Here is a 13,665-nt window from a genome sequence, read left to right as displayed (position 1 = left end):
AAAACTATCATCCCTGAAAATGCCTAGACTAGGGCGTGGAATGAGTAGTTACGCCTTCAAGTTTAATTTTTAGAGACTGCATAGCAGCCCTCTGGGATGACAGAAAAGTCAATGTAGCATGCCTTGCATTCAGTTGTATTCTCTTAGACGTTTACAGAGGAAGGCCAAGAGTTGCTACTGGAACTCCGGCCACCCCCTGCCCCTTCCCAACACTCCCCTCCACTGACAACGAATAATATCTAAGCACCTCACCCACCAGTAAAAGGACCTGCCTGTGAACCCACAGGGTATCCTAGCAGGCCGGAATTGTGTAGCTTCTCCTCCAGGGTGTGGTAGAACTACAAACTGCAGGCCAAACCTGCCCGAATCTGGCCAACTCTGGCCCACGGACAAAACAAAACAAAAACAAAGAAGAATGTGCAACAGAAACTGTATTTAACCCACAAAGCCTAAAATATTTACTATCTGGTCTTTATAAGAAAAGCTCACCAACTCGGGCTGTAGTTTAACTCCTTCATTTTTCGACTGAAGAAATCAAAATCTAGACTCACCCATGGTCACACAGCGAGACTCCCCGTCCTTGCTCCTGCATGGGATGTCCAAGAACTTCGGAATCGTAAACGTGGCTGCTGGGGGAGGGCTGTGTGTGTCCCACCCGCAAGTATTCTGCCCTAACTTACTCTGACGGGAACTCCAGGAATCCAGTACATTCCCCCCAAGATGGATTCCAGTAACTCTTTCTTTCTCTCAAGGAGCCATCTGTCCCTCTTCCCTACCCCCATCCTTTCTCATCCCATCTTCTACCTTTGATCTCAGAAGAACATCTTGTTATAACCGGCTTTTGCTTTGCCTTGCAGGTTCACTGCTGGCCTATAACACAACCTCCCACACAGACCAATCCTCACGACTGAGTGTCAAAGAAGGTGAGTCTGTTCTCTCATGCATTTTCTTCAGTCCCAGGCTTGGCACCGTTTCGTGCTGTTACGACTGGTTCGGGCAACCCCAACTCTGTGCACCATTAACCATAAAAATAGAACAGGTGGTTATTTTACGAGGAAAAAAAATGGGTTTATTTGGAAATAACAAAGAATAGGAATTCTGGATAAACAAGCTATGGCAAAACCATAGGTAAGCCCAGCAAACAAAGGAGAGGAACATCATTTTATGGAGGAGATGGAGGAAGTTGGGAGGAGCTGTTTGAATGGAAGTCCACTGGAGAAAAGTTAAGAGCTCAGGGTGCTGGCTTGTCTCATTGGCTGAGATGCAGGGGTAGTGGATTTCTTATAGGACAGATGCAAGGTACATCTTTCCCTGTTGGGGGCCTGTAATTCATGATTCTTTCCTGCTGGAGAGTCCTCTGTTGTGGTAGGTAATTGACACATCTGTTGAAGTCTGTAATTGACAGTTCTTCCTGCAGCTGGCATTTGAGTGGTAGTGACCCTCCTCTGGGTTCCCCTTTCTAGCCTCCCAACTCAATTTATTGAGGTTTCCCTCTGTGAATTTTCAAGCACCAAATCTCTTGTTTTTTCTAGCATACAAGGCAAGAAACCAAAGCTTATCCCACTTGCACTAGCTGCAAAAACAGAGCAAGGTTTTTAAATATCTTGTAATCATATAAAAGATAGGACTTGAAGTTGTTACACCATGGAATAAAAGGGGTTGCTCTCAGCTCACTGCTCCCTTTCAGAGCTGTAAGTCAGGGCTTTCCTCCACTGAAGATAATGAAATGAAGATTTTTTAAGGATTCTGGCAATGCCACATTTTAAGCGTTTTTTTTTCCCCCCTCACAAATTTTAGCAATGCCAAGTCATTTTTAAAGTGGTGATTTGGGGATTTGGTCTGGTTGGTTTGGTTTGGTTTGGTTGAGAGAGACAGAAAACAACCTCAACAAATGATTTTTGCTAGTGAGGATTTTACTATAATAGCATTTCTCAGCACCTTATTTATGGAACATTGTGAGGATTTATTGCTCCAGATACTGTGTTAGATCCCAGGCATTTAAACAAGTGAATAATTCTTAGTACCTGGTTTAAGGGAGAAAAAATGTTAAGTGAAAAAAATCTGCCCAAGGCAAAAAAAAATCCATGGAGGAGGGGAATTTTGAGGGGAGGCTTGAAGAACGAATAGGAGTATGGCAGGCATGCTCTCTTCCTTGGCTCCCTACTTTACTACTTTTTCTTTAATGTCCATCTGCTCTAATAGAGAATGAATGAGGGCAGAAGTTCTCCATATGGGTACCATGTGGTAGAGCACAGCATAATCTTTCAGAGAAACTTCAAGCTCTTCTAAGGGAAGAGCCTTAGAGACCATTTGATTAAGAATCCTCATGGGTTATGGAGGAAGCAGACCCAAAACGCCTGGGTGTCTTGGCCGTGGTCACACCATTGATTACACAGGACTTTGTGTTCACTGTTAGCAATTTCTAATCAGACGATGACCAGAAAATGTGGGGGAAGGAATATACGACATGGTGAATCTGCTTTTAAACTTTTGTGGTTTCGTTTGCTTCCTCTCCCCCGCCCCCCGCCCCACCCAGGGTCAGTCCTATTTATGCTACCGTTTTTCCTTTCCAAATCAGATTTTTTGGATTTTGCCATGAAAACTAAAGTTATATTGACCATTCTACGGTCCAAGCCACATTTTACTTGCTGACCTGTTTAATGTCATGTTGCAGACGTCTATCATGAAAGAAATATATTATAGTGACAGACGTTAGACTGGAGGTCAGGGCACCTTTGGTTTCATTTGGGGAAATCACTTCATGCCCTGAATCTTTGTTTCCTGTCAAACAAAAGGACTAAATCAGGAGGAGTCAAGCCCTGGCTCTTGAGCTCTTGGCTTCTAAAGAGAGGTCCTAGGGCCACAGGTGAGGGCTCTGCCTTCATTCAGGTCCCTCTGTTTGGATCTGGTGTACCTATGAGTTAATTTCATTTGCAGATAGGGATCTGGTTCTTGGAAGGAAGCGGGCAAGAGGAAAGGAAGGATGGAGGAAGGGAAGGGGAGGAAAGGAGAAGGAAGGGGGATCCTTCAAAGTTTCTTTAGTTCTACAGGCTAAAGCTGGCTGGTGACCAGTGAGGCTCTGGGACAGAGCCAAGGAGAGAATATCTGATACTGGGCTTAAAATACAGATTTTCATTTAGAAGCAAGTCTGAATTGAACTGCGTTGATAAGCAACTCATTACTCCTCCAGGGGTCTTAGCTTTCAGCCTCTTGCCTCTACCTACCACACTGCATTTCCTTCCCTTGGCCCTTTTGTATACAGGTGGCCGTGCATTTGTAATGCCACTGGGCTTATTCAGGCTTATTGCAGGAAGAGCTCGCTCTTGCTGGGCAACCACCGTCTTTGGAAATAAATTAACTGTAGTATCCAGGCAAACACACGCTGCCAGGACCTCATTCAGGTGGTGCCGGGGCATTTATCTCCCAACATCGGCCCTGGCCTCTAGAGACCATTAAGTCTGTGCTTGCAGGTGCATCTTTTGTCCCCAGTAAAGCTTTCCACTTGAGCTGTCTTGCATCTCTGTTGCCTCCCCACTTGTGAGGTGGTCTGAATCTGTCTGAAAGGCCCATCATCCACAAAACAAAGTGCATTAGCAAGACAAAGCTAATCAGGCTTCTCTCTCCTTCCTTTTCACCCTCCTCCCCATATCCCTCTCTCTCTGCCTCTCTCTCTCTCTCTCTTTCTCTCTCCCGCGTGCATGCTTTTTCTCTAATGGCTATCTTTATTACTTAAAATATTAAGTGGAAAAATAAAGAGAAGACACAGTTTAACCCTGGCTCCATCTTGTTTGAATAAGACACATGCATAGCCCCAAACAAATCCAGAGCACATCAAGAGCACCAGAGCTGTGTGTGTGTGTGTGTGTGTGTGTGTGTTGTGCTTCACAAAGGGCAGGTGCTGGAATCAAGCACAAAGGAAAGAAGTTGAGGAGATGATGTCTATTAGTGCTTCTTCAATTCACTTATCAAATTAGAATGCCTTTTTGCTTTAAAATGACATAATCACCCTTCCAGCTTGTCTCTTGAAAATGATTGCACTCTCAAAGGGTTATTTGTGCCCAGGAAGTAAGACTTGATTTTAGAAATTAATTTATAACAGTCTTTAAGCCCCTTTAAATTAAGTATTCTATAGTCACAGGTTGGCCCCAGTTAAAATAGTGGTGCTCTCTTGACCTTTACTTATCAAAGGCTAGCGCACTTTAAAAAATAAAGTAGGATGGAAGCAATTGTGACCCATTTATAATAGCAGCTACAACTCTCGTCTAGATAGGATTTTGTAATACCGTAGACACTTTTACATGCTTTGCCTCTGCTTTTGACCTGGCGGCATCCCTGAGAGGTAGCTAAGATCCTCTCTAGTTTGCAGATAGAGTGAGATTCAGCAACATTAAGCAGTTCACTGAAGAGCACCCCCAGCTAGTCAACCGCACAGCAAAGACTCAAACCCAGGATGTAGGGTTCAAAATTTCCTGCTCCAGATGGTCTCCCTGACACGTCCAGCTCGTCCCTTCTCACTGGACGTCCATGCAGACAATATCTGGCCTAAGTGTTGTTTCAGCAGAGCCTTGAAATGTCCCCCATTATTTTGCCCTGCTGCCCGCAATTTTCCCCCTACCGTCTCCATGCACGCCCTGTGCTGTTCTCTGTTCCCAAAGATGAATTCATACACAGCTCTTGTGTGGCACTACCTTCTGGTCTGCACTGCACAGAGAATCACTTGGAGAGCTTTTTAAAAATGCTGGTATCCTAGAACAAATGTATGGCTCCACTCCCATGAGGCATCTCGATTAGGCAGATCCATAGAGATCTTAGGTCATAGGATGGTGGTTACTCGGGCTGGGAGGAGGGGAATGGGCAGTCGCCGTTGAATGGGTGCAGAGCTTCACTTTGGAGAAAGATGAAAAAGTTCCGATGGTGGGGGTTAGTTACATAATGAACGTACTTAATGCCACTGAAATGCTCACCAAGAAATAGTCAAAATGGTCGATTCTGTTAGGGATGTTTTATCACAATAAAAAATGAAACATTTCCATTTGAAAAAATTTTAAGGGGAGCCTGGGTGGCTGAGTTGGTTAAGCATCTGCCTTTGGCTCAGGTCATGATCTCAGGGTCCTGGGATCGAGCCCCGCATTGGGCTCTCTGCTCAGCGGGGAGTCTGTTTCTCCCTCTCCCCCTGCTTGTGCTCTCTCTCTCTCTCTCACTCTGTCAAATAAATAAAATCTTTAAAAGAATTTATTTAAATACTGATGCCCAGGCCCCACACAGGACCAATTGGTTCGGAATAGCTAGGAGTGACACGTGGACATTGGGAATTTTTTTTTAAGCTCTCCAGGTTACTCTCATAACCTGCAGGCAAAATCAAGAAGCCCTGTGCTATAGTGCAATCACAAACTGGAGGGAGGAGACCCAGCTCAGAGCGCCCCCAGGTTTTCTTAGCGATACACTGGGCCGTGATCTTGACCTTTCCTGACCCCTAGTGGAGGAAGAGCAGAACCTGTTGGTTCACCAATGAAGATGCGGGTTGAGTGGAGGGACCATGTGATCATGACTTGTTCTTTTCATCATTGTCATTGACGATGTTATAATTTTCGCAGAATTTGACAGATTTACGTTAGCACCTCTCTTCACATCTCAGAAACTCCTCTCGTATACGCCCTCATTATACGTACCTAAATAATAGACATGGTATGGGTACCTTGATTTTATTTGGGGAGGGGCAGAGGGAGAAGGAGAGAGAGAATCCCAAGCGGACTCCAAGCCCAGCCCTGAGCCCAACGCAGGGCTCGATCCCCCAACCCTGAGATCATGACCTGAGCCAAAATCAAGAGTCGGATGCCCAATGTACTGCACCACCCAGGTGCCCTGGTACCTTGATTTTATAGGACATTGGAGGTCTGGAAGTTAAGTGGCCTTTCCAAGTACATATGAGTCCCGGAGCCAGGACCGCTGACTTTCCAAACCTGTTCTCTCTGCCCTCCACACTGAGGTTGGAATGTGTTTGGGGGTGCAGGTCAGAGCTCCACCTTGTTTCTGGGGTAAACCCTAGGGCCTCCCAGTGCTCTCAGCCTGACAATCAGCATGCAATAATCAGACCATCTCTCCTTTGGAGCTGCTTTGCATGCCTAAACCCTCATTTCCTTAGCTCCTCATGCTGGATCTGTTTAAATACCTCGGACTCTCCAAAAGTCAGAGGATATTGAGCTCCTTGTTTATTAACTCCTGGAACTCATAAACCTGCCAAGGGCCCATGTAGCCCTGAGCTGTTTGCTCCAGCCAGGGAAGGCTTTCCGAAGCTGCTGCTGAATGCAAAACCTGAGTGTGGGTAGGGTGTCTTCCTGTACAGTAGCCATCTCTAGCAGTTGCTTTGGCTAATGGAAAAAAAGTCTGTCTGCTTACACTCTAAGTATGGGGGGGTGGGCAACTACCTTTCCACGTCCTTTGTAGAAAAATGCCTAACTGGCGCTGAAGATCATGCTAACAAGAGCCCGGTGTCTCTCAAGGAGATTTCCAGATGGCAGCCTCCGCCCCCTACCCCCTTCGCGCACATAGCAACAGCCCCTTTTCTGCAGCCCTTTATTGTTTGCCAAGCATTTGCACATCCATTATCTCATTTGCGCCCTCACAACATCACCCTGAGACAGCAGGGCTGGTATTATTATTATTATTCCCATTCTGTAGATTACGGGGGTTCATGGGAAGTCCCCCCCCAGGTCCTAGGGTAGAGTAGGCTCACACATAGGTCTCTGGGTTCTTTCCTCCCACCACGCTGTTTCTCACATCGTCCTCTCAACATATTTAATTCAAGCATCTAATGATATTTTAAATGTAAATCAATTAAATTATTCAGTTAGTGCCCCGAATTTACCCAAGGCAGGTGTTCATCTCTCATTTCAACATTGTAACATATTGATTAGGAACTCGAGCTCTGGACTCAGACTCTGTGACCCTGGACAAGTCACTTACTTTTGCTGCATTAATTTCCCCTGTCTAAAATGAGGACACTTTTAGCACCCCTTCAGGGCTGAGACAGTACTCACCAATCACTTAGCATGGTATCTCACACACCAATAAATGCTCCATATGTTAGCTCCATGAATTATAATAATTAGTATTATTGCAAAAGAATTAGAATAGTTTTGAGGGTTGACCATTGGTTGACACTGTGCCAAACATTGAGAAGGATACCTTACTACATCATATGGCACGGTAATACCATCAATGGGACATCCAAGTTGCTTAAAATCTTACTAAGGAGGTACACGTGGAACTCTTAAGGAATAAAAGGAAATTGCATATAGTCAATCAGAAAAATACATGCTACATCCAAGAAGTTCTCTGAGAGTAATGGAGAGATGAAAAATCATTCTGTGCTAACGTTGCACGTCCTCCCCGCCAAACCTTTCATGTGACAGAAGAGCTGTGAGGCCAGAGAAGCCTGGGTCCAGCCAAGACCACACAGGCAGTGAGTGGCAAGGGGCAGAGCCTGAAGTCACTCAGGACCTTCGTCAGGAATGGACCAAAATTCTGTGATTCATGCCTTCCTCCACCCTAGTCAATCACGTCTTCATTTATTAAGAACCTACCGTGTTTGGGACACTAGGCTGAGCCCCAGAAATCCGGTGTGCAACCAGCACCTACCGTCAAGGGGCTCATAATCAGAGATACTACAGATAAGGTCAGTAAGTCATTAAATGCTGTATATTGGAGTATGGGGAATATAGCACCAAATCTTGACACTCCCCCTGCATTTACATCCTCTCTGGGGTGTCCTTTATGATTGAATTTTAGAGGTTGGAGCGAAAGATAGGAGGCCTTTGGAGATATGCAGCATAGTAGTCCTGGGAGTGGGTATGGAGACGAGGGGAAGGTGGTCAACCCCAAAGACACCAGACAGTGTGTCTGGCTCTGTCGCGTACCTGTGGGGGCTACAGTGCGGGGACCGGAAGGGTTCAGGCTGGGATTTGGGGGAGGGGCCCAGGTGAGCTTCTCTGGGGGTATATGAGCATGCCTTGGGGAAGCACCAAGGCCTCAGTGTATGATAGGGGTGTGGGGAAGCGGAAGCCCTGAGTGGCCTCTTGGTGGCTTACGTGAAACTGAAAGACAGAGTCCGGTTGGGTGGTCTCCCTGTGGGACAGGAAGCTCCGAAAAGGAACCCAGAGCCAGGAATTTGCTTCAAAATACTGGAGGCTGAAGAGAGGGAGTAGGTGGGAGTAGAGCTGAAATGAGATTGGCCATGAGTCCATGCTTGTTAAAGCAGGATAAAGGGCCCTCCGGGGTTCCATAGACTTTTCGCTCTGCTTTTCTATACCTCTGAAATTTTCCATAATTTAAAAGCTGCCTTGAGAAACTTTGTTTCGATGGGAAAAAAAAGCAGAGATGAGTTCAGAATATTTATTCCTAAAGCTATGCACGGTGTGTATCGCATCGTGAATGAGGGTGATGTGTGTTCGAGTTCAGCATTTGGGGGACGGTGGGCTTTGGGCAGCATCCTGAGTGTGATGTCTCTGCAGGAGGGTGGGTGAGCATGGTGTTGAGCGTGGGCATGCCCTGGATAGGGTAGCACATGGGGGGTTGGTCTGGAACATGTGTACCCATAGGAAAAGGCCTGTAATACTGTGAGGTAATCTCCTGTTATTTTTAGGGAGTAAATAACATCCCTTATGGAGCAGGTTATATGGTTCCAACAGGCTCTGTCTGTGTCAACTAATGTACACTTAAAATTTGAGGGTATTAAGGCCTCACAGGAGGGCCCGTTAAGAACTTTGTCATTCTATGTTTTTCCTTTATGATGGAATACCCCTAATCCATTTTTAGCAAAGCAGGGGTGATTGCTGAATGTGTGTGTGTGTGTGTGTGAGCTTGTGCTGTTTCTGTGGTCCAGAGGCAAGATTTATGATTCTAGAATAGACAGTAGCTTGCTCTCTCCATTTTATTTTTTTCAAACTGTTTTTCTTTGAAATTCCAGAGTTAATGTTTTGTCTGCTTTCGATCTGACCCTCTTTGGAGAGCTACATGTTTTTGTGTGTGTATGTGTGTGTGTGTGTGTGTGTGTGTGTGTGTGTTCAGCAGAGGGAGATTGAGAGAGAGAGAGAGAGAGAAAGCGAGTGAGCTGGGAAACAAAGAATGGTTGTCTCCAAACTGTAGCAGGCAGGAAACCCCAATCCCAAGGGAATTTAGCCAGCCAGCCCTGTCCCGGAGTCAGACTCCAGCTCTCTGAATTCAATTTGACAGCTTGTCTGGGACACTTTCTAAGTAACCATTATCCTTCCTTTCTCTTAAGTAAAAGCACTGTTATTTTTTTTCCGTGGGTGTGCTGCGTGCACTGTTATCAGACATGTGTGGGTTACACACAGCGACTAAGACATGGTTTCTCTAAATTATTGGAAACACTTAGCCTGTTTCCTAAGACAAGTGTAAATTTGTTCCAGAATAACGAGGCCAGCGACTTTCAATATTGTGCCCTTGCCTTGTGGGAGGAAGGTACAGAGGAATTTTGTTGGGACATTTCTTTTTTTCCTTTAGTTGCAGTTAAGGACTGCATTCCCTTATTTGAAGGAGTTTCTCTGTCGCAGGAATAATTCAAATTTTATATGTTTTATTCCTTTGAGGGTTTTTTTTAAAAAATGTATTCAAGCAAAGATATCTTCCCATGATCATTCTCCTCGGTGTCTGTGTTTGATTGATTGATTGATTATTTTAGAGAAAGAGACCATCATACATCACACTGCAGGAGAGAGTTCAGAGGTGGATGGGTGTCAACCATGGGACCCCCCGCCGGGTTGCACGGGGCAGACACACATGGCTAGGGTGACCTTCTAGAGTTCCAAGCGGGTGCTTCTCACTCTTGTCTCCTCTACTTACTCAGATCAGTTGATTTTGCCACCACAGCACGGTGGGATTGTGCGGCAAAAGCCAGCCTTTCTGTGTGTGTGTGTGTGTGTGTGTGTATTTGCAGGCTGTCCAGGTTCAGCTAGGCAGGATCCACAGGCACAAGTCCCAGAACAGTCTCAGTCCTTTAGGGTGCAGGGACATGACAGGCTTGCCCAGTGGCACACACCCTTCTTCCCTGTCTCACCCCCAGCCCAGTCTATGTCCTAGAAAGCCACATTCTGAAATCTCCCCTGACCCCACACCCGCCACGCTTTGCTTGTACCCACTGTTTTCCCAATTTAGTATTCAACAGATTCCGTCATAATAGTCTTTTCTCTTGCAAGACTTGAAGCATCTCGGAGGTGGGGACTGTGTCTTCAACAAGGCCACTGGGTCGATGGATAAAAATTATAGGCAAAGTGCCTTCAATTATTCCCCAAGAGCTTGCTGTACAACTAACCGTTTGTGGTGTTTCCCAATATGAGAGCGATATTTTGGCCTCATCTGCTGCAGAGGTGGCATGGAACCTGCCTTTTCTTTCTCCCTTGCCTCTCATTTCCCCTGCGCTTGACCCCAAGGTGAATCCTCTGAAGCTGTGCTCAGTTCCATCCGTGAGGAGAGGGAAGAGCTTGCCGGGAGCAGATTCCAGTCATGAGATGATAGCTCCCCTTCACCCTTTTTTGATCAGCTCAAATTCCCCTTGGGGACCCTTCAGATCTGGGCCCTCTGCTTACATGTTCCCTTGCAAAGAGAGGCAGAGGAGCACCAAGCCAAGGAAAGGTAATTTCGCAGGGAAAATGGACCTCCTGCTCACTTCAACCCTCCGTTCCTTTCTTAGCGCCTTCCCCCATGACGATAAGAGCCAGCACTTACTGAGGTCTGACACATGCCAAGAACTTTCTATTCGCTTCTCGCTTACACTTAGTTTACACTCTCGTTTACACTCGTTTACACTAAATAAGCAACCTTATTTAGTTGGCACTATTGTTATTTCTCACTTCACATATGAGAAAACTGGGGCACAGAGAGGTTAACCCCACATCACAAAGCTGGTAGGAAGCCCAGCAGGGACCTTGACAGCAGCGTCCTGCCCGCCAGGTGGGGACAAGGCTCCACACTTGCTTCTTCTAGTCCTTACGTCACCCCACGGAAAGGCCCATTTCTTCCAGGCAGCTGATGTCACCTAGCTGCTGAGAGGATGAGATGAGAATGATGGATTCCGGCTAAGGTCCAAAAAATCAGGGACCTGACTTGGCATCCTCAGTGTTTGCATTTCCAGAAGCATGTGAGGTGGTTTCACAGATGCACTCTTCATTATCATGCTTTATCATCTATATAACATTACACATTCTTTCATTTTCGATATGACACTTAAACGAATAAAGGGAAAAAGAGAAGAGATTTAGAAAAGGGAATGATATATTGAGTAACACTCTGTCAATCAACGAGGATTGCAGTAAATTTAATTTTTTTAATGTATCTTCTTAAATTTAAATTCAGTTAATTAGCATATAGTGTATTATTAGTTTCAGAGGTAGAGTTCAGTGATTCATCAATTGCATATCACACCCAGTACTCATGACATCATGTGCCCTCCTTAATGCCCATCCCCCAGTTACCTCACCGCCCCCATCCCCCTCCCCTCCAGCAACCCTCAGTTTGTTTCCTATGATTAAGAGTCTCTTATGGTTTGTCTCCCTCTCTCATTTGGTCTTCTTTTATCTTTCCCTCCCTTCCCCTATGCTCCTCTGTTTTGTAAACTTAATTTTTACAATGAGGGTGGATAGACACAAGGCTAGTAAATCTAGTTGTGAAATGTCCCTTACATTGCAACAGGTAAGCAATCCCTTGCCTCTGTAAGCTACATTGACCCACGGTGCTCAAGGAGGAGAAAGAAAGATGCAGAATTGCCTGGGAGCATTTTAAAGACACATGCCAGGATGCTCCAGCCACCCCAGCCCACATACCCTCCTTGATTCCTATATGCCTGTGCTGAGCAAAGGAGGCCGAGAGGAAGTCAGAGCTGAGATTTGCCTTCTTAGAATAAGCACCTTCCACTGTTTCTGAACTCTTGTCCCCTGACGCCATCCCTACCATTGGGAGCTGGAGCTTTATTTGGCTACTGAAGGGAGAAGAAATGTGCCTTCCTTGCTCTGCATGGGCACCCTTTCCTGCCACCACAGTGTTGGCCTTTTCCTGTCCCTGTGCCGGAAGGCACTCAGGCCCCTAGTCCTATTCCTGGCTGCTTACAAGTTCCCCCAACTTTGGCCTTCCTGCCCTCCTTGGGCATGTCTTTTGTCTTTATATCTTTATGTTTATTGAAGCTGCTCTTAGGTGCTCCTGGAGAAATCCAGAACCGGATAGGCATCAACTTGTCCTGCAACATTAATGATGGTGACAATGAATGGATGAGCCCTGCTGCATTTTAAGAGGAGAAAATGGCTTTAAGTAAGCCCAGGAGGTGGGGGGAGGGGAGAGGGCAAAACTGTGGGAAAGGCATTTGGAGGCCACTTGACCTCAAGAGCACCCTCCCGATCCTTCAGCCAGACAACAACTCCCCCCCTACCCCGCCACCACCCCCCCGCCACCAGGGAGGGGCCTCCCATGACAGCGCTGGGGGGAGGGGCCGGTGCAGCCCCCACCACCATTAGTGCCAGTTTCTTAGTAGCATTTCACACTTACTAAGCGGGCCATTTGAGTTGTGAATTTCCAATTCATCTCCAGACTCTTGACTATTACCATTTTAGGCCTCTCATCTCTACCAAATTTCACTTTGACTCAGACATTTCATCCCATTCCAGGTAACAGAGCTCAGACTCAAAGTGAGATTGGCTTGGGTTGATGTAACTCCATTTCTATTACCGTGTGATCTCGGTCTGTAATAGAAGTTAGAAGTGACCCCTGTTGGCTATTTTTGAGTAGCGAGGTCCCAAAGTACTTGGGAAAGAAAATACTAGGTCCACAAGGGCTCCAGAGGACCTGCTGGTGGCCACCTCAACACACAATATTCCAAATGCATGTGTTTTGCAAAACATACTGATAGAGAAGTTATACAGGGAGGTTGTTTGGGGGGTGGTAGTTGTTGGAAAGTATTTGAAAGAAGCTTGCTTAGTCTCATGCTCATAAACCAAATTCTATCATCTATCTATCTATCTATCCCTCTATCTGGAGAAAGAGAGAGAGAGAGAGAGAGAGAGAGAGAAATTTCTCTCCTGCCAGATAGAGGTGTAGGGGTTTGGGGCATCTTCTAGTGAAAAGCCAAAGTATCAATAGTATCATTTGTTATTTTAATATAAAAACTTTTCCCAAGTTCTTTTTATAAATGTTAACAACTTTCTTTAGAGAAGCCTCTATCTAAGAAAATAAAGAAATTACTTCTCATGAATTATCCTTTTGGAGAACATCAAGTCTTTGAGGAAGAAATACTATAGCTAGAAACACTAACCAGGACTCGTGTGGGCTTTTCCTCTCTCATCTCAGGGATCTATAAGCTCCCACCTGGGAGGATCAAGAAAAAGTTTAAACATGCCTCTTCAATAAAGTTCAAATTCTCGTGTCAGGCATACTCTAAAGAAAAAGTGGTAATTAAATGGGATTATTACTTTGTCTAACAAAATTCAACATACCTTTCAAAGCCCAATTCAAGTCCTGCCTTTAAGGTATTTCTTCATTGGGCACCTGGGTGGCTCAGTTGGTTAAGCGACTGCCTTCAGCTCAGGTCATGATCCTGGAGTCCCGGGATCGAGTCCCACATCAGGCTCCCTGCTCAGCGGGGGGGTCTGCTTCTCCCTCTGA

At 45.8% G+C, this 13,665-nt stretch overlaps 1 protein-coding gene across 8 annotated transcripts in view; it reads left to right on the top strand.

Moving 5' to 3' along the window:
• Positions 1-13,665, top strand: part of FLI1 (Fli-1 proto-oncogene, ETS transcription factor) — a 122,811-nt gene that overhangs the window by 91,704 nt on the left and 17,442 nt on the right. For all 8 annotated transcript variants that reach the window (XM_064577235.1, XM_064577234.1, XM_064577233.1 and 5 more), the window contains one exon: positions 858-923. In XM_064577235.1, the coding sequence (XP_064433305.1) occupies positions 858-923 (66 nt within the window). The remainder of the gene's footprint in view (positions 1-857; positions 924-13,665) is intronic.

Source organism: Mirounga angustirostris, unplaced genomic scaffold (genome assembly GCF_029215605.1).
Source record: "Mirounga angustirostris isolate CCGP_5_RB_7025 unplaced genomic scaffold, mMirAng1.0.hap1 SCAF_13, whole genome shotgun sequence".
NCBI lineage: Eukaryota > Metazoa > Chordata > Mammalia > Carnivora > Phocidae > Mirounga > Mirounga angustirostris.
Note: the sequence above shows the minus strand (reverse complement) of the source record. Positions and strands in the feature narration are given on the sequence as shown.